The following is a 26,824-nucleotide window of genomic DNA, read 5'->3' as shown; positions in this document are numbered from 1 at the left end:
AGGCTAAATGCAACACTTACTTCGGTAGAAAATGGAAGCGAAGCTAGAAAAGCCAAAGGGTGACTTGGTGACGCACCGCTCGGCGAGGGGCCAACCAGAGGAAGTGCCACTGTAGGTATCTGCGTGAAGGGCAGGGAAAGCAGCATGATGCAGGAATTAGTATTTTTTGGTGGACAGTGTAATTCACAGGGGACAAAATCCTGTATTGAGCTCCCCACCTTGTAGCACAAAGTGATTTCAGTTATCTTTTCACAAAAGTCATGTGAGACAAATTTCAATGTTTGTAAATATTCTTGCTTCCTCACATCTTTCCCTTATAATAGCTGAATGAGAAGGAACCTTAAACACTTTTGTCTCTTTCTGGAAAAGCAAAACCCACTCAAGTAAAATGGAGCTGTAAAATGGTAAATCCCACACCAAAAGTGTTACATAACAGTCTTGACTTGTTATATTCACATCCCCAATGTAAATATAACGGGGCGGCACCTGAGCGCACAGTTGCTATGATAGAGACACTGTTATTGCTATTACAAGTCAGTGGAGCATCACAATAATTTTGAGGCTAAAGGTAAAATTTAAAAGCTTTAAAGGTAAAATGTTGGTAGAAATCAGAGTAGCCTATAGCGGCTGATTGTTGGGAAAGCAAGAATATTTACAAACACTGAAATTTGTCTCACATGACTTTTGTGAAAAGATAACTGAACTCATACATCTTGGGGTGTCCACATTTTTGCAAGGTGCTCTTAAAATTGCAAAATACAGAAATAATATAATAATAAATAATAATAATCTTGCTCAAATTGTTGAAAAGAATGCTTCGTCATGAACTTTACACCTTTGGGTGATCAGTTCATCTTCTACCTACTTCTTTTTCCAATTATCGTTCCCTACCGAGGCCATGGGTACCTACACTTTTGCCTTCCGCTATATAATATTACAGCAGAATAGCCCTTTTTACTGCTCAAGGAATTATCAAATGCACCCCACCCCTAAAACCTACGTTGGAGTTCAGACAAGAGAATCTCTAATAGCTACCAAATGGATTCCAGGAAGCTGAGAGGTGAAGTTCAGCTAAAACCACAAGGTGGCATCAGATACTTTGCAGTGAAGCACGATCACAGTTCACTTCAGCATAGTAATACAGCCCTAGAGTACGTCTATGGATCAGTGGTTGAAATGGATGAAAAAAAAGCCTTTTTCTCTATAGAAGAAAATGTGTTGTATAATGCAGATACAGCCCACACTGTAAATAGTGACATTGTAAAGTATATATATGGGCAAAAGTATTTGGACGCCTGCTCGTTCATTTTATTTATTTATTTTTATTTTTTTGGAGTATCTGTCTCTACTACTTAGGGAAGGCCATGCACTAGATTTTGGAGGAGCACTGCTGTGAGGATGTGACTGCATTCAGTGACAAGACCGTTAGTGAGGCCAGGATGTTGGATGAACACCACCCCACCTCATCCGCAACTCCCCAACTCAAGCATTGGATGGAGCACCACCAACCATCATTCCGGAGAACACGGTTCCACTGCTCCACAGCTAAGTGCTGGGGGGTTTTATACCCCTCTAGCCCACGCCATGCGTGGCATTAGGCAGGGTACAAATAGGTTCATGTTTTTCTGCTCCAGAGAGTCCTATTCTATTGCCAGGACGTCTTTACAGGGACTAGACAAGCTGCAGGTGTGCATTTGCACACCTGTGTCAGCAATGGGTGCATGTTACAGACATATAGTGTATATTTGTCTCAATATGAAGAATGAATGTTTATTAAATCAGTGTTTTTTAAAACTTATATTATAAACCCTTTTTAAAAGGTAGAATATAAAATAATATAATTATTCAGGACATTAGACTGGCCCAAAGTAGCCCAATGTTCACCAGATACAGCATGAATTATATCTAACTGCACGCAGACCTGCTCAAAGGTTAATGTGGTGGGGAATATTTCCTCTCATTCTTGTTAGTTTTTGGACAAGAAAGTGCAGAGGACTGACCTCATGTCGGTGAAGTCTGACAAGTCCTAATGAAGACTAATTCTCTCTCTCTGCTCTTCCAACGCTTGTGGCCTGTGTAGTCATTACCAGCTCTATTGAGCTAAATACACAATGTAGTGTAATATTAGCCCGCATTGCAGGCTTTATGCAACCGTACCTTCCAAAAAAGTGCCAATTCCGGCACACTCTCTTGATGGTCACCTTTCCTCACCTCCAGTAGCGCTAACCCTGAAACACAGACACTGATGGTTCTGTCACAAGCTAGCCTTAGCAGTTTTAGCACCTCAGTAGCTTGGCTAGCTAATTCGGTTGATTCGTCATCACACTGCAGCTCACTTTAGGCTTCCTGTAATAAAAATAAAGAGTGTGTTAGCTAGATTGTAGGGTCATTACAACATTCACACACCATTTCTGAGTTAATTATGAACTATCATGTCAGCTAGCTAGATAGCTAACTAGCAAACCAACAAACTAGCTAGCTTGGTAAAGCTGTGGGTAAAATTAGCCCTCTAGCACTACTAGTGTTAAACCAACTAAATGTAGGTTTATTTACTAAATTCAGAAATGGAAGTAGTTCATTTTGTAACATGAACAACCCAAGTTATTGTTTATATGTTGTTACACCATAAAATCCCACAAAATTACCTCAAAAACAAACAGAGGACAGATAACCGCCAGCTAGCTAGCTAGCTAAGTTCCTCCCGCCCGTCAGTTCCTCACAGATTTCTGAAGAAATTGGATGCTTGGTGGTTTAAATATTCAGATATCTCAGCTTAGACATCATTTAAACATTAAACGTGTGTTTAAAATATATACAGATTGATTTACACTGATTTACAGAATTCTCGTGGATGTATGTCATCTAAAAAATATTACTTATTTTTTTGGTTTGAAATATTCAAATGAAAAAAGTAAGCGTAATACTTTTTTTTTTTTTAATTTTGTGATGAAATATTGTTTCCACACAGTTGGTTTTGCATGCTTTAACCTCTTGAGACCCTATGTCCTCATACGGGGACATTCGATTTCTGCTTCTCTGCACGTGATACATTACTTTTTAAAACTTTGACCTTTTGGCCTCATATGAGGACATCGGTTATTGCAAAAAATGATTATCTGTGCAAAGACTAAGTTTAGTTTTTATACTTGTTAGGTCCTTATACCAGATAGGAGAAATTAAAAATGCACAACAAGCAAAAGTCCGGGTCTCAGGAGGTTAAACACTACGGGAAGGACGGTAGAGCAGCCCTTGGTCATTTTCAGTGAGACTGGCTTCTTCAGGCTGCAGAGATGATGTTCTGTAGATGGCCCTGATGAGGCAGTTCTCCTTATTGATCTGTGTAATCGCTGTTAAATGATTCTACAGTTTTGACTTTATTGATTTGAAGAAGGGGTCTAATTGCACATTGAAACTACAGAATAAAAGCTTAAAGCATGCTGGGCCATAATCTCACCCTGAAACAGCAGACCTTCCTAAAATAAGCGAACTTGATTTCAGACCAGCCCTGTGTGGACTTTTCTAATGAGGTCTGTTTAATAGCGGGGGTCACTCTAGGATGGTCTGAACCAAGTTTATCTAAGAAGAAAATATTCCATCATGTTAAGGTGAGCAACTGGGCTTGCGAATATATCTACACGGATGGGGGTGGTGGTCTTAAAATGAGGTGTGTTCAGGTCAATTTCTGGCATATTGCAATCCTGGCAATGGAAACCACAGGTGCGCCACTGACTGAAAACAACTTCATTGCTACCTTGTGCTGAATTGTCAATACAGGCGCGTGCCCGACGTGTGTACACCCCCACTTTGCAGCAATCAAATAGCAATCTGCCAAAGTCAGACCGCACCTGGCTCTCAAAGGGAATGGCCAGTGACACGCAGATTGGTTTATTGCACATTACGCCCCAAAACACACCCATGATTAATTAAGAGACCTAGTACATACTTTGCACATTTTGAGCCACGCAAATCATACTTTTCTAGTGGTTACAATAGCAAAGACACACTGACAGGCCCTAAATCAAGCAGCACTGTGCGAGAGGTGTTGACACCTCGCCAAAAGATCGCTAAAATAAGGGCTCTGCATGTTCTGCTGTAAAAAATATTTAAATATTGGTTGGATTTAATTACTGCCCTCCTTTTGCATTTTCTTGAGTGATTATGCACATTAAGCAATTCATTTATCTGCAGTTGCAATGTTCCAAGTGATTGGAGGGCGTTTCCAAGGTATCCTAGTTTTGCTATGTCATTGATGACTAAGCATTTGCTATGGTATTCCCCCCCATGGTGGGTTTGGGCCTGCTAGGCAGATGCTGTGCTGTGTTGGTAAACTAAGCAGTTTTGGTATCCCAGGTGTTTGCTATGGGGCTGCTAGGTGGAGCGTCGTTATGTAGTTCCTATGTTATCCCAGGTGTTTGCTAGAATGTTGGTGTGCCACATAGATCCAAGGCTGTTACTCGTACACTAGTCCATCTGCCCAAACCATCTGAATAAGGATATAAGGGAAAACAGTGAACATACTGTTAGTGCCTTCTCAAAGCTGGAGCTTCAAGAACAACCAGTTTTAATAACACATAATAATCAATTCCAGCATTGGTTTTGCCTCCTCTCAATTAGCTTGTAGGTCTCTTTTCTACAAACACCTAACATTTTGTCTAAAGCGTTGGGATTGACGTCTGAGATTGAGCCGAGACACAACCGTCTACACTAAATTTAATCTGACTTGAAAATTCAGTTCTCCTCAGGTGGAGAAACATTGGGCCACAAAACGTGACTGAGGTGCTAATTTAGCCTTTACAGACTTTCCCTAGCTGCTAATGATAATTAACATGCAAATTAGGTCAGGGAACAGTGAGAGCAGCCACACTTCATTCATTAAGGAGTTAATTACTGTTTGAATGCTGAAATATTAGCTATAAACCATGGGACTTCACTTAATGGGCAGGACACAGGGTTTTGGGATGTTTTCAAACTAGCTTTGTTATTTTAGCCAGAATTTCCTGACCCTTTTTCATTCAACATAAACGGTGTCGGACACATAAAGGGACTCAATTTCTCTATTGAAAGATTTATTTTGAAATAGAACACATGAAAAAAAACACCTCAAACTAAAGAGATGGTAATAAAAATCACAACCACTTTCAATCACGTTGTCCAAACCGAAGGCCAGCGAGGAGTTTGCCTACAGACACCTGCAATAACCTTCTCAATAATTCAATAACCTTATTTTATTCAATTAATTAGGGAGTAAAAAGCATTTTTCAGTAGTGTTACAGCACCTATTTCAGCCTTTAATTAGCTCTCCTTAATTAAGCAGTATAATTAACTTCAGCCCTTAATTAGCTCTCCTTAATTAAATAGCATAATAAATTATGCAGCACTTGCCAAGCGTCGGTACCAGCGCACACCCAGAAGAATTAATTTTAGAAGATTTAGGCATTTGGTTTTTATAGTTTCAGTATAGTTTGAACTACACAGACCTACACAATAATTCCATTCGAGTTCACAAAATGAAATATCTACATTCATCATTAACAGGATGTAGGATTTTGTTTCTTTAATGAACACCAATCGGCCAAATCATTAACACCAACAACCAAATTGTGATGACTAGACTATCTCTTGTGCAGTGTTTGCTCAGTGGTTAGAATGCTGGGCTACTGATGACAGGGTTGTGGGTTCAATACCTGGGCTCGGCAAGTTACCAACGTTGGGATCTTGAGCAAAGCCCTTCACCTTCCTGCTCCGGGGGCACCACAGCAATAGCTGCCCATGGCTGCATGTGAGTTTGTTTGATCACTATTTTGTAAGTGTGTGCTCAGTGCTCATCCAAATTCCATCTGTGTCAAACACAAATTGTAAATATGGTTGTCTTGTCTTGGTATGCAGCAGTCAGTACCTACCAAAAGTGGTCACCCGGTGAACCGATAACAGGGTCATTCGTTGATGTTGTGAGGTCCCCCCAAAACAAACGTGAACTCAAGGTGAAGTAAATGTCAGCTCACTAGTGTAAACAGGGCCAAATGAGAATGAACTTAGAAGTCTAAAGCCTTGACGATTTCAGACAAGCTGTTATGCGTGTGCAAAAGCAAAGTGCATCGGTTGTGAACGTCAGCCTTCCTCTGAGAAGCTGGATGTGAATCTTCGACGTGACCTACGCAATTTATGTTGTGTGCATGTTTTCGTACACCGCTACAAAACGGCAGAACCTCAAAGTAGTGCACTATATAGGAAACAGAGCACAGTTTGAGGCACAGCTGAAGAATTTGTGTAGCTGAGAGGACTAATGAACAGGGTGGAGGGGTGCGGTGAGCAGTGGCTGATTACTTTTTAAAGGGACAGGCACTTAAACCAGTCGTTCCGAACAGGCCTGTTCAGCCAGGGTGAGAAGGTGCTGTGGTTCTGAATCCTTGAGGTGTTTTGACCAAACCACATTTCTTTAAAGCCTAGAGAACTGTGGTAACTTGTGGAAAAGAGGTATAATATGTCACCTTTAAATGATACGACAAGGAGGAAGTAGCATTTAAAGAAGTCAAGTATAAAATCTGGTCAAATATATTATATAGATCATTTCACAGGGGGGTATTTCACAAAGATGGATTTCTCAGTTTAGCCAGATATCGTAAGCCTAGAGTCAACCCTGTCCAAAATGAAAAAACTAAGGAACATTCCTATTGGACAGTGCTCAGAGCTTTCACTAGCTTAAGTTGTCTGGCGAACAGACAAATCCTACCTTGTGAAATACCCTCAAGATCGACGAAGCACATGTTCACCCTGTTACACATAAGATACCTTCTTGCAGCTGCAACAGGTATGCATCCAAAGCTTCCAACCACTGTGAGGTGGGTGCATGTTTTGGAAGCACGCGGTTAAAGCTTTTTTTTTTTATTTCATTATTATTTGTAATTGTTTGTAATTGTTGTTGTAATCAAAATGTGCACAATGAACTATCCATTTTTATTTCATCTCCAACAGTTGTGGGTTACAAGACATTTTATGACAACCATCACTGCATGCACACGTCTATACATGACTACTGACATGGAATCTGTAGGTCAACCAGTTAATCCCTTTCTCTGCTTCCCTGCTGACCACAAGGCAAAAGATACAAAACTGAATTGTACATTTTAGACAGAGAAAAAATAAAGCAGCAAATATAAAGTGCACAATCAGTGAAGAGCTCTTCCAATTGCTTTCTTAAAACACTTGGCACGGACCATAGTTCAAACTCAACAACCTATTACACCTGACTGGGAGAGAGAACGGATTAATTAATGGTGGTTTACACGCATACGGGGTGGGGGGGAAGGGTTGGGGGTCGCTACATCTAGAAGCCAAGTGCTCTTTGAACATACCTTCTGTGTGTACTAATGAGCAGATTGCAAATCATGGAGTAAGCCAAATATGGTGCAGAAGCAGGAGAAAAGAAACCCTGGAGGCACCACTGTATGGAAGATTTCATCCCTTTAAATAAGATTAAATTAGTTACTCTTTGTAAACATAAATGTATGAACTTCGTTCAGGAGGGTTGTGCTGTGCCATCATTCCCCACAGGGTGGCAGCACTGTCAATATGTTCCTAGTGGTTCTCTGCTCTCCTCATTTCATGTCTCCGCTGTCCATTTACGTCAACCGCATGGACTAGCCTCAGGGTAAAGCACTTGTTCGTTTATATAGATGCAATATTTATATACTAAACAGATCCTTTCGTACTGATCACTAACTACATTTCATGCACTGTCACTACTGCACAGAACAGGGGTCTGGCAAGAGCACACAATGCTGCATTTCATTACAATGACTTTGCAGTACAGTCGTTGTTCAAAGGCTTCTGTTACAGTACCAAAACCATGCAATCCCTGCCTTAAAACACATCTAAAACTGGAACTGATAGCATCGGACTACTTTCTGGAATCTTTATTGATCTACAGTGTCCGCTTTGCAAGCACTGACCCTGCACCACAAACCAGCAAAGACTTGAGAGTCTAACTGCAGTACAGCTAAAGAAAGGTGCCATACTCTTAAAAAATAAAGGGGCTTTAAATGATTCTTTGAGTGAGTGATTCCACATACGAACCGCTTTTGTCTCCATCAAGAATGATGTCTGTGACTGTGAAGAACCCTTCAAGTGTTAAAGAAGGTCCTTTAGACCCTTATAAGGTTCTGTACACTCACAATCTATTACAAACAGGGTTTTTCATGTTACCAAAAGTGGGCATTGCTCAAAGAACCATTTGTAGCCTTTATGTTTAAGAGTGCAGCATAATGCCTTACTGTATATTTTACATCACCACTATAATCGGCGCAGACGCTGTCCATGCAGATGCAAACGCCATGGCTTGGTAAGCACCTCACATAGGCAAAGAAGAGAACTTAAAGTGAAGTGCATTTACCATGGTCACCCATATCTGAGCTGATAATCAGCATCCACAAGTATCGCTGATGGCGATTTCATCAGGCCAGGAAAGAACCTGGTCTCACGAGCAGTGGCCGGTCGCATAGAAGGCGAAGGCACACTCACAACGACTGCCTGACCTTCTACCTATTCTAGCAAGCAGGGAATATCACTGAATCCAACAGTTGCCACCTACGAAGATAATGAAGAAGACAATAACAGGAACAACTTCACATGAAGTCAAAATTGCAAAAATAATAAATAATTAATGACACAAAAAGGTGAGCATCTCTTTACAAAAAGAAAACAAATGACATGACCTATTAGGTCGCCTTTCTTTAACGTGGCGCGGTTCGCCATCACTGTACCCTCAAAGGCCATTTACTATTCTATGAAAGGAAAAAATAGAAAAAAAAAAAAAGAAATAAAGAAAACAGAAACAGTGATTTTAGAAACTTGATGGCAAAAAGATTTGGTATAATCAAGTAACGTCCCCTCCTATAAAATCGTGGCTAAAAGGTGTTATAGGTGTTATGTGGTACATAATTTGTGTAGGAATAGCAGAATAACCCATGTTATGTATTAGTTAGCACTTTTAGTGTTGGTCTTGGTCACGTTTGTTTCTGCAATTAAAACGTTAACCTTTTATCGGCCCTGGTGAAGGTACTGTTGGGTGAACATGTTCAGCTCGCTGTCCAGCCAGCCGGCTTTATTCCTACAGAACACACAAACACACAAGACAGATCCACACAATCAGAAAGCATTCATTTTTACAGGATATTCATCAGTCGGTCACAGTCTTCATGCACAATCAGAACCGGCTGATTTTTGCTCCATTTATTTATTCAATATATCTATTTATTTTATTTGCATTTGCCACAAAAAAAGTTAATCACTCAAGCCAGATAAGCACACTAAGCTGTGCAAAATATCTTAGCGTAATTATGACTGAATTGCGGTATGACATGATTATGAGTTCCGACTTTCCTAAATAACTTTAGCAATATTGCAACTTTGGTTAACAAATAGTATCAGCAGCTAGTGTCAATCATGTGCTCATTTAACCCACTCAGCATGAGCTTCTGGTTTAAAAATAGCTTAAATAAAAATCAGCAACAGCCAGCTAGCCAAACATTCTAGCATAGCTAGAACTGGCCATAAAAATGACTGATAAAATGTATGCTATTTAAAATAATGATGTTAACTGACAAAGAATACAAATGTCATCAGGAAAACTTCTATCACCTGTACTTTATTTAAATATCTCTTAGACAAGCTCAAAAGTACTGAACCGATTTTGCCTCTGTGTGGAAGAGCAAAATGATAACATGCGTTTTGTTACCTGAGCAGCTTGGCTTTGCTCTGTAGAGTGTCCAGCTGTTCAATCTTGCGGTTCATGTCCTGAATCTCATCCTCCAGCTGCTGCCGTGTCACATCCACCTGCTGACACAGTTGGGCAAAGGTGCCTGCCAACTCCCTGTGTCACACACACACACAGATGTTTAATTCACTTAAGTACTTCTACGCCACACAAAACTGGCTCCAATTGTCATTTATGTCTGAAGCTTTGGTATAATACTTTTTTTTTTTAATAAAGACACAAATGGTTCTTTGAGCAATGCCAAATAAGAACAATTTGTGATTCCATAAAAACAATTTTGCAAAAGATATGAGAGCATGAAGAACATTTAAATTGTTGAAGGTGCTTTATATTATACTTCTTTAAACCTATTAACCTAGGATTCTTCACACATACATCTCTTTTACAGAAAATGTTCTGTATTGAACCACAACTGGTTCAACTGGTGGGATTGCTCAAAGAACTCTTTATAGCACCTTTATGTTCTTTAGTGTACTTCAAACAGTAGATTTCTGAAAACACAACTAGGACATCATCTCTCAAAGAGCAGCACTTGCCACACAGCAATCCCAGGCTTGTGGCTAATGCACTGCACAGTTTTCTCCACTAGATGGAGATAGAGGCACTCAGGCTAGAGAAAGATCACAAAAACCTGTGTCTATTTATTACATCTGGGCTTATGTAACAACAGTAGGACAAAATGACATTTCCATTAAGGCACAGATTTATCAAACTCGCCGGTAGTTGTAATACACAACCTGCCTGACCAGATTACACTTTGGTTCTCTTGCCAAACCTGCAACAGCAAGAGGATTACGGAGTCTTTTCTGGGAAATATCGGACATAATGTAGCTTTGAGGCACATTAATTACACCCAAGGGATCGGTCTGTTTTTTGTGATGCTGTTTTATGACACTGGGGACAACACATTGGACAAGTGACAAATTTTTCCATCCAGCCAAAAACCCTGCATTCATAATAAACCAGTAACAAAATATTTCACTCACTACAGAGACATGCTTAAGTGTGCAATGGTCATTTCAACATAAATATATAAAAGTGGTTGCTAAAATAGAAAATCTCAAATTTTGTAGTTGCCTACGTTTTTATCCACCTGCATGTACTGTGCCTCTATGTTTTGACACTCTGCTACCTCGTCAGCAGATTAATACAGTTCACATTTCAACAAAAACTTTTAAGGCAGAGTTTAAGGACTTACTGCTGGACTTGGTGGCTGCAGTTGGAGCCAGTGTAGCTGACAATGAGCTGCAGCTTCTCGCTGGCATAGTCCACAAACTGTCTCTTGAAGGCTCGCTCTTTAGCCTTGGTTGTCCATGTGAGCCTCTCGTACACATAGAGCAGCCCATAGAGCCCCACGGATAGAGCAATCAGTCTCCATCCCACTGCTTTCCAGATCTGAGGCACAGAGTAATACCATTGTTTCCCCTCTTTTTCATTTCAAATCAACAGTTACATTACATGAACATCACCTACCACATTACAAAAAGTACTGGCCTACATAAAGTCTATTTCTCTATGAGGCAGTAAGATAAGCTAATTACCACGCCTCCCACGACTATGATGCCCATGGACGTCCGTGAGGTGAGAGAGGCAAGTCCCGTCACCATGGAGACCATGAGCTCTTCTTGGGTCATAGAGCCCTGTTGAAAGGGTGGCATGGCAGTGCTGACTGGAGTGATGGCCATGGGCCTGGGGACCTGAGGACACACGTCACACACATCACAACCTATATAAACAGCTTACTTCCCCTAAATACACTTCCTGTAAGACAATCTCCCTGGCAGTGAACTCTCATTCCTGTTAAAACTAAGACGCTTAATGCAAAACATTTTAACAATGCTTCTTTTTAGTCTCAACACACATATACAGAACTGTTACACATTCCAAACGTACCGCCAATGCCTTAAGCTAGCCTGACTAAGTGTTAATCACCTCCACATTCCCAGGGATAAGTCCAGTACCAGTACCTGGTCATTGTAACCCATAAGAGCACGACGGGTGTTCTTGGGTCCAAGGAATCGGTTGACGAGCATGGTCCAGCCCAGGGAGAAGTGGAAGCCAACGTCTTCTTGGAAGTCGCTGCACAGCTTGTCACAGTTGAGGTCATAGCTAAGGCTGAAGCACTGCCTGGGCACCATTTTATCCACTTGTTCCCTCACCGATATGGGCAGCAAGGGTTTCAAGCCATCTAAGCATGAGGGCAAAAACAAATGTTTTATTTACCCTGGAACTGTGGCTTTACATACTCTTGACATTTCATTGGGCCTCCAATTAAGAGCTAATGCAATGTCTACAATCAGCTCTAGCCCTTTCATTAGCTCGCTTGCACATGACCAATACTGACCTATCATTTCAGTCTGGGTGTTCTGAAGGGCAGCGGTGATTGCATTGGAACACCTTTCAGACATATTCCTGCCCAGGCCCTCTTCTATGTGCCTGTGCAGCTCCTGGAATCACATACACACAGGCATCAGGTGAGAGACCAAGGTTCTGCCATTTCTCTTTGTTAAGAGAGGCACAGGACTGAACACCATGACTAGAAAAGTTGTGGACTTTCCACTTGGCAGGGCTGGCCAGCAACAGTAAATACGAAAGTGAAAGTCAAGAGGGAATAACAATAACAACAGAGAGAAACATGGAGATGAAACTCACGTTCTTGTACACCTTCAGAACCACTTGCGAGGGATGGAAATCTAGGTGGAACTCATCCACCAGCACATGCAACCTCCTTATCTCTTCAGCCATTGCATTTGACACCTGAAAGACAGCACAGATTAATGTAGCCCTCACTTTAGGGACATTTGGCCTTTCCACAAAGTTTTTTTTAATGATTTTTGGTGTTTTATGAAATGTGAAAATATGAAATGTGGGGTTGCTATGTTTGTTACCTGTTTCTCCACCTCCTCTGTGATCTTCCTGATCTTGCTCTTACAGTCCAGGGTAAGTAAGTCCAGCTGCTTATCGATGAACTCCAGCCGATCCTCCCGTTCCTCTTTTGTCTCCATGCAGTGTACCCTGAACACAGGACCAGAATCATCAATAAAGCAACCATACACATTTCCCTGGTTAAATGGTTTCATTTATTTATGATCATTTATTATCTTTTTTTCATGGAAAAACTGCTGAAATCCTTTGGGCCTCTCCTTCCCATATTCACTAGGAGTGCTGCAAGGCCAGGGAGAACTTGTCTAATGTCAGGATCAATTCCATTTCAGCTGACTCATTTCAATGAACTCATTACAATGAAAGCATGTACCATGTACCAACACATATAAACACACTGCAAACATATTTAGTGGACCCAAGTTCATCTTTTTAAGGGTGTGTTTATACTTGTCAGCTCTGCTCAGACTAGCCTAACCTTGGTGTGATTGCTCTTAGTTTTAGTGATTGCCGGATTTGTTAAAGTAAGCGTAAGCGCTGCTTTCTGAACTTCAAACACCAAATCAAACACACAGACCAAGACCATCTGTGCAGGTGGGTCTCGGTTCATTTGAAGTATGAAAACAATATGAACCAAAGGCACATAAACAAACCAAAAACAGAGTTGTGCATAGGCACAGGTTCACTCTTGCCCCGCAAAATCTAGTATTAGCCTGCCTGCTCGCTCCACCAACGCTTCAGACCTGCCCACGTTCCTGTGCTTTAACTTCTTCTGTCTGACATTTTAGTTTAGCAGGACTGTGTCCCAATCCACACATTTCCACACTACACAGTATTTCAAAACTAGCCACCAATACAACTGCATTCATTAGTGTAGTTAGGTTGGGATGCAGACACCGTGATGTTAGATGTCAAATGTAACAATGTATCATTTTCTTGCTTGGTCCAAACCAAGAGAGAACTGAACTACAAGTATAAACACACCCTAAATGTCACTGCACTACTGCACCTTACAGGCCTCATAAGAACACAACAGACATCTGATCTAATTTAGCTGTTGAGCTGTGCATTAACTTAATTGTGTCCACAGTAGCTGGTTTCCAGGCTATTTTAAGGCAATGGTTTTCAGTTCAAGAGCCACTGCTTTAGGGTGTCTGATTGCATACCTCTGCTCTTGGGCAGCCACGTGAACAGAGTCCATGATCAATCGAAGCGCTTCTGAAATCTGTTTGGCTCTAACAGTGTGCTGCTCAAACTTTGTCTTCACTGCTGACTGAGATATACACTCCTACAAAACACAAGTTGAAAAGGATATTCAAAAGGATAGATGTCTTCTTGATGGACATTTATCCAAATGTAAAAATGTTCTAAATCTTTACACTAATTCTTTACCTCAAAACGCCTCTCAAAGTTCTGAAACTCAAACATTCTGGCTTGAAAGCCTTCGGCCAGGGCACCACCTGCAAAACATAGAGTGAGAAATGAGGCATATTTGAAACCATGTGCACGGAAAGCAGTATAACAGGAAAACAATTACTAACTAAGAGTTACAGAGATTAAAGGAATAGCTCAGTAAAAATCCCACAAAAGTCACATAATTATTACTGTTATCACCCTGAGTGAGAATTATTACTTTATTAGCTTTGCACTGGAGCTAGCTACCCAATTTTTCACATTTTTTAATTTATGTTTATATTGTCTAACAACTTCTTTTTGTAAATTTGCATCAGCTTTAAACTGTAATATTGTTGCAACTCAATTGCAGCACATTAACAAAATCTGACTTTTGCACACACAGTGACATGGGACAAAATCAGTCTTAGGGCCCAGTCCTAGAGATCCTTGCAGAGTGTACCAAAACCTGGCTCTAAAATTAAGTAGGGCTGCACAACATATAATTTCAGCATCGTTATCATTTTGTGGGCATGCACAATAGTCGCATCGCAGAAACGAAAGAAAGATATTTTTTCCCCAATATCATACAGTCCCATTCTAAAGGCAGTTATTACCTAGATCAGGTGCTTTAGATAAAAGTTATAGCTACTGAATAGAATACAGATCCCAAGGCTGGGAATCCCTGCACCTCTGACCTCTTTTGGATAAAAAAAAAAAGAAAAAAGCTACCTGCTTCAGGCATGCCTTGGGCCTTCTGCACACGTGCTTGCAGGACTTCTTTAGCAGAGACGAAGAAGATGCGATCACTGGCCTGTGCCCTGTCCACCACCCCCAGCTCATCCACCAGGAAACTGGTGCAGCGATCCATGTGCTGCCGTCTGACCTGAAACATACCAGCACTTTCACTTCACATGCTCCAAGTTCAGTCTAATCACCCTGTAATGCACCTATAACCACTGGGGTAACATGCATACATCTATGCATTCCTTCCTGGTTAGAGTTGCGTTGGTTGTGGAGTCTATCTAAGGCAGGAATAGGTTAAGATTTATCACTAAGATAAATGTTTTCAGCGATGATATATTTTAAAACCATCAAATCAGCTTTTCCAGACAAGTCTGCAGTAAAGTCAGTAAAAATTGGTCCATTTTTTTTTATTTTGGCTAAAATATCTGACATTAGGTAAACAGCTATGATGTAAAAGAGCCCAATATTTAATGAGAGGATATTTTACAAACTTAACCTTCATCTAACCTGACTCAACCATATGATACTTATACCAAATCTATTTTTTAAATATTTTCTTTATTTCAAAGCCAATACAAATGCCTTAGATTTAATCATATTGTGCACTATAACTACATGCAGTTCATTTCAGTGCAACTCCAGTGAACTGGAGTACAGCTGTAAGATAACACCCGTGTCACTGTCCAAGCACCTTAACAGCTAGAATTTAGTTGGTGTAATGCCAAATACAAGTTGATCTGGTTTCCCTGGTACTTATCAAGCTTATCTTATTAGGGCAACTCTTCCAATTTAAGGTACTTCAAGATATTCTTAACGGGTTGAATAACTGCCTTTCAGAATAAGAGATTTGCCAATATTACTTAAATAGATTTTAGTTAATGCAAGTGTCTAATTAATTAACAGTGTTCTACCATCATACTGCTGCGGCCTGGCATGCAGCGCACCTAACTGCTGTCATGCGATTTAAATAGAAAGGTCATAAGACCTGCAGTGTGTGTCTTGTTTGTTGTTGCGCTCTATCATACCTCGTCCATGTATTCAGGCTCACTGGCTGAAGCATCCCAGCGGTTATTCAGGATGAAAATATTGGGACTTGAGAGGCGCTCGTTTACTTTATGAAAGAAGGATTTCTCCTACAGAGAGAAAGACAAAGACACAATGCATGATTCTGGCACACAATCCAATCTAACCAATTCATTCAAGAAGCACAGTTAAGTAAATAGCTTTTAAATGAGCAGGTCTATCCAAATCTGGCTAATCTGTTGGACGGCTGCAGTCTTGTAGGTGTCTTGTAGAGCTCTCCTGATACACCCAATCTCTCTTGGCCAGAGCCAGTGTTGAGTGACCCATGATCACATCTCCATCTGCAAAATCCCTACGTTTGTGCCAGAGTGCTCATAGTGTCAGGGCTTCTTGTGGCAAGGGCTTCTTGTGGCATTTGGTTCAATCGTCTTACACGCTTTCACGCAACTGCAAAATTACACCTACAGTAAGTCTGATTGTGTTTGGGGAATGTTTGTGTGGGATGATATTAACTCACAGTTTGCATCAGAGTGGACTCAGAATTGGCCACCAAGACGAAAACATCAGCATCCAGGCAAAACTTGTCAATCCAGCTATCCAGCTCTGTGGTGACATCAATGCCAGGGCTGGCAAAATAAATAAATAAATAAATCATACACAGCACTGTGCAATATTGTCATCCATTGGGTATTAAATCACATTATATTAAGATATGTATAAATTAATTGAGTATTAATAAAAACTAATATATGATTAGAAACACACACAAAAAAAATCAGAAAGCAGGAGCAGGACTGATGTCCAGACAAATTAGCCAGAATCTAATATCCAGTGGAGAAACAAAGCAGTGTGTGTGTGTTCTCTCAGTTTACCTGTCAACCAGCACTAGGTCGTCACGCAGCAGAGCACACTTTGCTTTAGGCCACATGACACACACCAGGCTGCCTGCATCCAGATCCTCATCTTGATGTAGCGCATGAGCCAGTTGGTTCACCGTCTGCCAACACACACATACAAAATAAAAACAAAATTTTTATTTCTACAGTTCTACAGGTGCAGTTTAGTACAATCACTTCCTTTTTCATTAATACCAAACACACTTTCTTAAAATTATGGTTATCATATATGAATAATATATGAAATATGTATACACACACACACACATACATTTACACACACACAGTTGCAGAGGTTCACTTGTCATGGTCCAATATCTTTGAACTGTTTTTTTTCTGGGGCAGAGTGACATGAGTGACAACTGCACCAAATGCTCGTTTTTGTCCCGTTAAAGCTGTATGTTTTTGGGAGGGTTTTCCGGAATTCAACACAGGGTCAGATTTATACAAACAGCAAACCTAAAATCTGGTTAAATGTCCCTTTGCATGTTGCACTTTGACCAGACACCTTAGGTAGCAATTAACAAGCTTCTAGTTGGATATTTGACCACTCTCCTAGAACTGGCAGAGTTACATTTAATGTGTTGGTTTTCTGGCATGGTTCTGCCTTAGAAGCACAATTCACATATTTGAGCTTAGGACTTTGGAAGGCCATTCCAAAAGCTTATTGTTAGCCTACTTTATTCATTCCAGTCACTGTTTGGAGTCACTGTCCTATTGGAACACCAACTTGGGTCAACCATCTAGCTCTCAGGTCATCAAATCTGGACCTTGAATCCAGGATGCAGTCCTAGATTTTGTTCTCACTAAAAGTTAAGTTAATATAATTGATTGGCCATGTGGTGTCTCGTCTAACAAGGATTACGTTACGATTAAGTTCAGGACAGGAAACTGAATTCAAGGTCCAGATTTGAAGACCTTGTCTAGCTGATAGTTTGAGGTTATATTCAATACATTTAGATATTAAATTCATAAATGGCATGAACAAAATCACAGGTGCTTGTGCATTTGACTGTAAGAAGCAGTCCAGATGACTTCCTCAGTCTTCCTCAGACCACAGGCCAGCTCATTGTTATGCTCCTCCTGAACGCAGGAGACCATGTGCAGCAGGCTGTACAAGCAGTGAATTAAAATCAGAGAAAAGCTGGATGCCTGGTTAATGCAAGATAACGCAAACAGAAGCAGCTTGGCAGAAATGACCCAAACAATTTGATAAGTTTGATACGATATATTTACACTTCTTTTCAGTATGACTTGCACTAGATGAACTAATTTTTTTCCGGATAATGCTGCTGACTACTGATCCAGTGCTTTGTTGAGGAAGCTGTATTTTTGGTACCAAAGTATATAAACACACAGCAGAGGCTAAAGTACCACAGTGGAGACGGCCATGCACCTATTGTGAAAATTTTCCTATTTAATTGAACAGGGGGTTAGAAACTCAAATGATATGTGGAAATAATGATAACAGGACATAGTGATAAGAGCCATTTGGTCTGTGTGAAATATGACCCCTCTGCCAAAGGGCATTTGTATTTAGCATTAGCCTGCAGTTCGTGCTGCCTTGCAAAGGGGAAATGGCTCCTCTTAGCTGCTGCAGGATACAGACGGAGCATATGTGTGATTTGCGAGAGTCAGAGTGAGGGTGATACTACAGGAGGCATAGAACTGGCAGAGGCATTAGAGACGCATTAGACGCACTCAGCTCATTATTACCTTTAGTACTTCTTACTTTTTTAATTTATCCCCTACCCTATTTATTGTTTAGTGTCATTTTTTCCTTTAGTTTAAGACTGTGTTCTGTGTTTTTTGTTACTTGTCATACGTGTTGCTCTCACCAAGACAAATTCCTTGTATGTGCAACATACTTGGTGAAATAAAGAGATTCTGATTCTGATTCTCTGTCCCAGATCCGCTGGAATGCACAGACAGTTGACAGCCAGAAGCCGTGTCCTATTGTGGCTGTGCTATGTTTAGATGTTGATCAGGATGAGGGCATGCCATCATAAGCTGGTGAAACCCTTGGACAAATCCCAGACACAAACTCAGAGGCCAAGTCAGCGCTCATAAGAAACTGTGAGAACGATCAAATGGCACTGGCTGGGTAAGAGAGAGTCAAATTCAGGTATTGTGGCAAATGCGTAGCAATAAGCACTGGAAGCATTCCACTGAGGTTAAGGTTTTCCAGTGGATATAGACACTACTCTCTTGCCCTATAATGTAATGGGGTGAAGTCATGAGACCGGGGCTTGGATGGCAAAACGTGTGGCTCTGACAACTGCTTGGGGTGAACCCCTGACTCATGTGGGACTATATATAGGCCAGTCAACTGACACAGCTAGAACACACGGGTCTATGTGCGTTTTATAGGAGCTGGCACTGGGCTAACAAATTAGCTATGGATAAAAGTCTTAATTTTTTGCTGTATTAGACTTTTTAAATAAATAAATAAATGCATTAAAGGAGAAACTGAATAAGAACTTACAAAATTGTGACAGCTGTGGCCTTAGTTATCAGGTGTTCTGTCCAATTGTGGAGGCTGTGATTACTGCTGTGTCCCAAACTGCCCACTACCATAATAAGCAGCAGGTATAAGTAGTGAGCAGCACATGGCAAATACTGCGAGGACTTGTTATAGGTGGCTGTAATTAAATGGTTGAATTCTCACAATTTTCAAATCGCAAATTCCTGCAGGAATTAGTCCCACATGAATCTGGTTGTTCACTATAAGCAGTTGTCACAGTTCTGAACTGAACTGCACTGTATTTGTCACACAATTGTATATGCAACCATCTAAATATGTTATGAGCAGTGTAAAAAAAGAGTGTTTGACGCAATTAAAACGTATAATCTACTTTAGGATTCAAGCTGAGCAACAAAACACCCAGTAAGGTCAGTAAAAGTTCTGAGAACAAAGAGCTTTGTGGGTGAAGATCCTTCCTACGCTAGCTGCTAAAGGAAAGAACCTCTGGCTGGACTTTGTTTAGTTGGTTTGTTTTATCTGGACAAACAAAATGCATGAAGTAAATGTAAAAATTAGAAAAACATAAATGTCAACTATACTGAGCAACCTGTCAAACGTATAAGGTTAGCTTTTAAAAGCTGACTGCCTTTCACAACTGTGATTTGAACAACTACCCAGAAATCATGGACTAGACTAAAACAAGCAGAAAAAAACTTCTACAGTAGCAATTAGAAATACTGCCTTTACATTACAATCCATTATTACAAAATTTACTCATAACTGATTGAATCACTTCAGCAAAATAAAAAAGGTTTTATATAGTAATGAAAAGGGGTTATTTAATTCATAACAATATTGGAACCATGCTTTAGTAATTTTAAAGGGCTCTTGATGGCTCTATATACAAGATTCCTTTCAAGCATTTAAACGATTCCTTGAGTTTCAATTGTATTGATGTTTCAATACCAAAAACAAAAAAAAAAACAAAAAAAACAATAGGATTGTTTTGGGTTACTGTCAATGTCTTTCACAGAAGTCCCTGTATCCAAAGGAAGAATATGAAACTCACCTTAACATTCTTCCTTTCCTCAGATCCCTCAGTAAGCAGGAACGCCTCATTGCCATCAGTCCCCTCCACTCGCAGGAAGCAGTTGGTGGTGTGGCCGATGCCCGAGGGCAAGACTTTGTCCCACAACATGGCGTTGATGACGGAGCTTTTGCCATTGCTAGTCCTGTGACACAAGAAATCGGGAGGTTTTACATACCAGACAAGTATCGAGGACCATGACGACATACTTTAAATTTCTGAAAAAGCTTCATAAAGATAATAGTAATTAAGAAAAAGAATACTAAAAATACAGACATTTAACACAAAGCTGAAGCAAAAACTGTCCAATGCAAGTTGATTTATTTGGGCATGGCTGCAGAAGGTAGAACACATCTTTGTATGGTACTCGCCATTTGAATAACTTTTTATAGATGTGTAATTAACAGTTGGCATGTGCAGGCACAGTACAGACTACATTATGCAATTTTTGTAACACCACACCCTAAACAATACAATCCATAAGCCCATAGTTTCCTCCCAGCCCTCTCCTTAGGCTGTAATATGCCTCAGCCTGTGTGTCCAAACCTACACTCTTTCTGAAATAAAAAGGAGGTTCTTCAAAAGTTTTTTAGTGAACCTTTAGTTTGGTTAGTAAAGGTTCTATATTAAGCCTCAAAGAACCATTCTCAGTTTTATTGCATTTGGCAGGTTCACTGCATGGGTTCATCCACCAGGACTGTACAGAACTGTATTCTGCTGAGCTACTAAAGGTTTCAGTTTTGAATACACCACACAGTCATCAGTACACGTATGGTGTTAATGTAATCACATACCTGCCGAAAAAGACCACTTTCATGTGTCTGCGGGACAGGACCTCGCCAATCCCTGCCACCTTGGACAGGTAACCCCGCACTTCTGACACCTGTTCCTCTGTAGTGACAGGATCCAGTTCCTCATTGCTGTAGGTCTCTGCCACAAAAACACAACACAGCCAACCACACTTAGGAAGAGTATCAACCCATAATACAAGGTGTAAAAGCTTTAGCGTTACTGACGGAACAATAAAAAAGCCTATACATCAGGACAAAACCACCATATAATTTGACGAAAAATTTCAGATTAAACATCTTATCACCGAATTCTTTATCTCTACAAAACTTGAATCTGGTCACGAAGTCAGTGTATTAAGAGCAGACGCAATGTCTCCATCTTATGAGTCAGTGTACAGAGACAGGGCTCCCTGCTCCTGCTCAGACAAGGGCTGACTAAGCCAGCCTCTGTCACTGCTTGATCCCCTAGGGAGACAAACGCTGCCTGTCTGTTACATAACTTAGCGGTGGCCTTGTTTTGATAGTATCACAGGCTTGGGAATGTTAACCAAGACTGACAGCTAGGCTAACAAGTGTGCTTCACATTCCTGAGCACATATTTACCAGTATTACTAGAACAGGATGGCTAATTTTGGCTGCATGTTATGGACAGCAGAAAAATTGTCCCAGACAAGATAACTGACCTCACTCTACACCCCCCCACACATCATGCTAGCCAGCACAGGCATCTGTTAGCTGATGTGACCGTTAGTAAAGTTAGCGTTCTCCTGCAAGTTTGTTCAAACGGTCCATTGATGCTGCATTATCAGCAGTTCCAAAGAAAGCAGTTGGCTTGGAGTCAGCACATGCTGGCGTTCACCCTCCCAGAACTGATAGCACCCCTCCAGGGCTCTTGTAATTGTATTCCTTAGAGCGTATAAAGTAGAACCTCACCTGTGGCCATTTTCTCTACCATGAAAGGTACAAACATGTGGACCCTATATGTGAAGGAAGCCAGGCAGATAAAGTTACAGCAGGCCTAGACCACTCACCTTCTAGAAAGGCAGAGCTCTCCTTGATGTACGCGCCAAGCTGCTCAAAGATGCCGTTGATTTTCTTCTTGGCAGTGACGAAGTGCTTGAGCGGAGAGGCGTTCACCTCAGCCATGAGTCGCTTATCCTTTTTGCCGATCGCACTGGTGTTGGGTCGGGGGAAAACCAGAGACATTGCACTTGAAGAAAAAGAGGGGAACAAAAATAAAAAAAAAAAGAGAGTAGTGAAAAAACTCTAATATCTAAGATCTGAGACGATACAGTTTTGCCATTCCTCACTTAGTCCAAACCAGCCATCTGGTCTAGCATTACATGCAAATATGTTTCATCTCAAAATATGCCGGGCCCCACTTTTCACAGATAAATCATTGTGAATAAGCAAATCTGCATTTTAGATTCCAACCAAGCATGACAGAACATGGTATTAGGAGTAATCCACTAAAAACAGCTTTGCTAAACCTAAATGGACCCACTCATTTTGCATACAGGCTGTGGTAGGGGTGGGCGATATGGTAAAAATATTATATCACAACATATAAACACATTTCCACAATGCACAATATTTTGATATGCAAACAAAATGCATCAGTAGCAACGTAGAGTGTAAAACACTGCTATTCAGATCATATACTCTCCCATACTGAGCACAGCGATTTATATTCAAAACCTGCAGCACTTTGTCTAATTAAACAGGCCTAATTACACTCTCTGTAATGAAATGTGGGTCAGCGGTTGGTCAGAGTTCTTTAAGCACTGATGATGTCTAGGATACGTATTGAAAATGTATTACGATACAATAATACATATCATATCGATGGCCACACAAGTTTATCAGTCACATTTTCAAGCCTATTATGTAGCCATTATAGCTTACAAAACTGACATAACTTGGTTTAACCAGACTTTTATATTTAGTCTTAATAATTACATGTAGCGTAGCGAAATACAGAAACAATATTGTAAACATTAACAAGAAATAACAAATAATACATTTTCCTGAGAATTTCAACTTTGTATTTGCTTATTATGTGTATGATTTAAGCTGTATTGACTAATCTAATCATATGACAGAGGTCATATATATATATATATATAAATAAAAAATATTGATGTGCGACAGCAATCCTGGCACAGATGACATTTCATTTAAGCAACTAGTTCGTATAGTGCCGAGCTCAGATTATGTGAAATGCTGCTTCTTCCAAAATGGTGGGGAAAAGTGCACGCTGCCCCCCTTTCTCATTGTTCTTGTTGAAAGGGCACATTTCCAGATGGGCTTTGTGTTTTAGTTGATGTTTTACTGGGACAGACAAACTGCTCTGGCTCCACTGGACTTTGCTTTAAACCTTAAAAATGTGAAGAAACTAATACGCTTGTGCAGAACTTGATGCAGAAACATGAGAATATGGTCCAACGTCACTGTGATCAAATCCTCAAAGCACACATTACATAGGTTTATAACACTCAGCTCTTCAACAGCCCCATTCATCGGCTGCACTTTGCATTCATCCTGCATATACAAAACATCCTCCGATATCATACAGAGCAATGTTTTGCCCTCTCAATATTGAATAATGACAACATTTACTGCTGCAGGAGTCAACTGAGGACGTGCAACTGAGCAGCTCCACTTTAACGCGTCCTGAAGCGTCCTGCGTGTAGGACGTGAGGTTGCCAGATATGCTGCAGACAGCAAAGCCCACCTGCCAGAGAAAGTGACCTTGAGTTGCACAGTCTGAAGCCAGACAACTGCAGAACACAGCCGGGCTGAGGTCCCTACAGGGCCGAGACAGCGGACCAGGGACGCCTTCTGACATTCAGGACTCAGCAGAGGTATCAGCAGAAATCTGTAAAAACAGCCCAACCCCTGGGTGCAGTCTGTAGATAAAGAGGTGGACTGACACTGAGCCAGGCAGTCTGTCAACACTGATGATTAGACGAGTTTTCACAGGCGACAACGTGACTGTAGCTGCATTTCTGTCGATATATTAATGATACAGTTCCCACCAAGGTGATCTGTCCATGTTTGACATTTAATAACACGTGTATGTTAGCTAGGGAATAACGTTACTGTAAGGTCGCTAAATCGCAGGGTTTCACTCTTACAAACGAAATACGACATATTAGCCACATCACGGTCTTACCTTCCAGTGTTTGCCCAACCTTTCAGTAAAAATATGAAATATGAAAAACCCCGCACTTCCAATGCCGCGATCTCGCCGTGACCGTTCACCTAATTCCCCGAGCAGCCCCGGGGCGCCTCGGTCAAACGGAACTCCAGCTCTGAGGGACGTGCCGCCCAGACGGACCGCATGTTAGCCTGACAGCTGGGTCAGCAGAGCCATGCTCAGAGCCCGGTGTCAATCTCACACAGCCTCGGCTCCAGCAGACACCAGCCTCGCTCTACACCCAGCACAGACTCAGTATCTCCCAATCCGACGACAGTCGTCCTGCTAGGGGCGACTGAAACAGTGATTTCCACCCCTACTAGCAGCCAGGTTGTGAGGGTCACGCCTCCTCCTCCTCCTCCTCCTCTTTCTTCTTCTCCTCCTCAACAGATGTAGTTCTAGCTACACCCTGCTCACCAGCTATTTAGCTAGCTAGCTATATTTATATTGTAAGCCATCGTTAATGTGGTTGGGACTGCAGTGTGCTCAGATTATGTAACCTGGCCGGAGTGTGAACGCCGGCCTTGGCACACTGTCGTGAGTGATTTAGCTAGCTAGCTAGCTAGCGCTACCTGCGCATCACCACAAGCATGTCCATGCATGGGTGTCCTGGCGTGTTTGCAAATGACATAAACCTGGAGTTGACGACTTTGTAAAAAGCTAGCTAGTGCTTATCTACGTTAGCTGATAACCTTACCCTAACCCTAAACAACTGCGCTGGCTAGCTAGCTAGCTATAGCTCGCTAAATCTGTTAGCATGCCAGCTAATGCGGGGGGACCTTTGACAGGTCGTCTAGCTAGAACACACGTGTGCGCTTAACTAGCTAAGTAGCTAACTAATTAGTTCAAGTCAATGGGAATCTATTTCCATTAAAATAGTGTAAAATAGTGCTATAATTAACGCTATGCTAGATACGTTGTGCTCAGCTGCTGTACATTAGTTAGTTAGCTAGCTAGCTAGCTAGCTAGCATTAGCGCTATACATGCAGTTGTGTCGCCAGCCAGCTAGCTCATTAGCTAGCTAGCAACTTACCAAGAAAGGCGGGGTGGTTATGACAAGTCTTCAAGCATGTTGGTTCCAGTGTCCTCGAATAAATTAGCTACGTTTGTCCTCCAAAGATTATCCGGGGAGATGTCGAAACGAAACCTTAGCCAGCTAAGTTAGCTAGCTTAGCTAGACCAGTTTGGTCAGCGCGCCAAGAAAGAAGGCGAGGAGTCAGGAAACAGCAACAGACAGCTGGCTAGCTAATTAGTTTAGTTAATTTTACTGCCTCGAATAACTCCAATAAATAGTTTGAAGAAAGATAGATAAGTACGTGAGAATTTGTATGGGTTGGTCTTGTACAGTGCATTAACCTCACATCATCGGACAGCGACACGGCTCTGAGGGTAGGAGGCAGCAAGGTCGCATCCCACTAAGCTTCCTTCCCTTCAGTTGCTCACTAGCCACCTACGCCCTTGTTTTCTGGATGTAATAGAGTGCAATACCCTAATGACTAGATATACAATTATTGTAGAGGGTTGTAAAGATATCATTGCTTCTTTTTTATGTAAAAAATGGACAATTAGACTGGGGCATCTCCCCAGACTAGTCACAAAACCATATATTATTCCCAATTCCCAAAATATTATTGATCATAAAAGCATGGGGTCGGTCATTAACCAGTATTTCATACTTTCATTAGCTAACATTTGTATCCATCACTATAAGTGTATCTTTTAAGTGTATCTGTTTAAATTAAATTAGTATTTTTTTATAGAGACCATAAACCAATACTCTTTATCCATCTATAGCTAGATCTTGGTGAACTTCAGAATTTGCTTCCTCTTCCCAAAGTAGCAGTTTAGTAAGTGGACACCCCCTGTAATTAATGCATTCAGCTCTTGAAGGTGCACCCATTGCTGACACAGATGTGCTGATGCACACACACACACAGCTTGTCGAGTTCCTGTAGAAGAGTACTGCCAATAGAATAGGACTCTCTGGAGCAGATGAGCTGTGGAGCAGTGGAACTGTGTTCTCTGGAATGATGGATGGTGCTCCATCCAATACTTTTGGGATGAGGTGGGGATGAGGTGGGGTGGTGATCATCCAACATCCTGACTTCACTAACACAATCAAATCCTCATAGCAATGCTCCACAATTCCAACAACAGGATAAACTCTTTATTTTAATACCTTTGATTTTGGAAGGAACAATGAATGAGCAGGTGTCCCCATACTTTTGTAAACATAGTGCATATATGAGCCTTTAACAGTTTATTAAATCAAATGTTAAACTTTGTCAGCACACTACTAGAGATGTTCAGTGACTGAAGCCATCTAGTGGTAAACCATATCACAGCACAAATGGCTTTGGTCCTAATGCAAACACTTTTAATCTGAATAAAAAAAAAATTAACATGAGCAAGTAGCATGGTATTAGTGCTAGTGAAAGTTTCATTTCAGTGTGTTTAACTGTAAAATTGCCAAGTCAATGTAAAAAATCTATAATATATATATCATGCAAATATTGCCATGCAGCTTCTTACTCAGAAAAAAAAAATCATAACCATAACCCCCCCCCCCC

At 41.0% G+C, this 26,824-nt stretch overlaps 1 protein-coding gene across 2 annotated transcripts; it reads right to left on the bottom strand.

Annotated features, from left to right (window-relative positions):
- Window positions 1–6,933: 6,933 nt before the first annotated feature.
- mfn2 (mitofusin 2) lies at window positions 6,934–25,633 on the bottom strand. Of its 2 annotated transcripts, none has more exons than XM_072682295.1 (18): window positions 25,288–25,633; window positions 22,087–22,265; window positions 21,059–21,194; window positions 20,247–20,409; window positions 16,690–16,814; window positions 16,335–16,443; window positions 15,820–15,927; window positions 14,780–14,933; window positions 14,048–14,115; window positions 13,822–13,943; window positions 12,661–12,787; window positions 12,425–12,529; window positions 12,117–12,219; window positions 11,740–11,960; window positions 11,314–11,469; window positions 10,971–11,167; window positions 9,734–9,868; window positions 6,934–9,106 (listed from the first exon to the last, which is right to left on the bottom strand). In XM_072682295.1, exons 2-18 carry the CDS (start codon window positions 22,259–22,261, stop codon window positions 9,037–9,039), a joined length of 2,274 nt encoding a protein of 757 aa, XP_072538396.1. In that variant the 5' UTR covers window positions 22,262–22,265; window positions 25,288–25,633; the 3' UTR covers window positions 6,934–9,036. The 2 variants fall into 2 exon arrangements, with proteins under 2 accessions (XP_072538396.1, XP_072538397.1); XM_072682296.1 differs by lacking the exon at window positions 25,288–25,633 and adding an exon at window positions 24,231–24,848.
- Between the last annotated feature and the right edge of the window lie 1,191 nt (window positions 25,634–26,824).

Source organism: Salminus brasiliensis, chromosome 6, assembly GCF_030463535.1.
Source record: "Salminus brasiliensis chromosome 6, fSalBra1.hap2, whole genome shotgun sequence".
NCBI lineage: Eukaryota > Metazoa > Chordata > Actinopteri > Characiformes > Bryconidae > Salminus > Salminus brasiliensis.
This window is presented reverse-complemented; position numbering and strand designations above follow the sequence as displayed.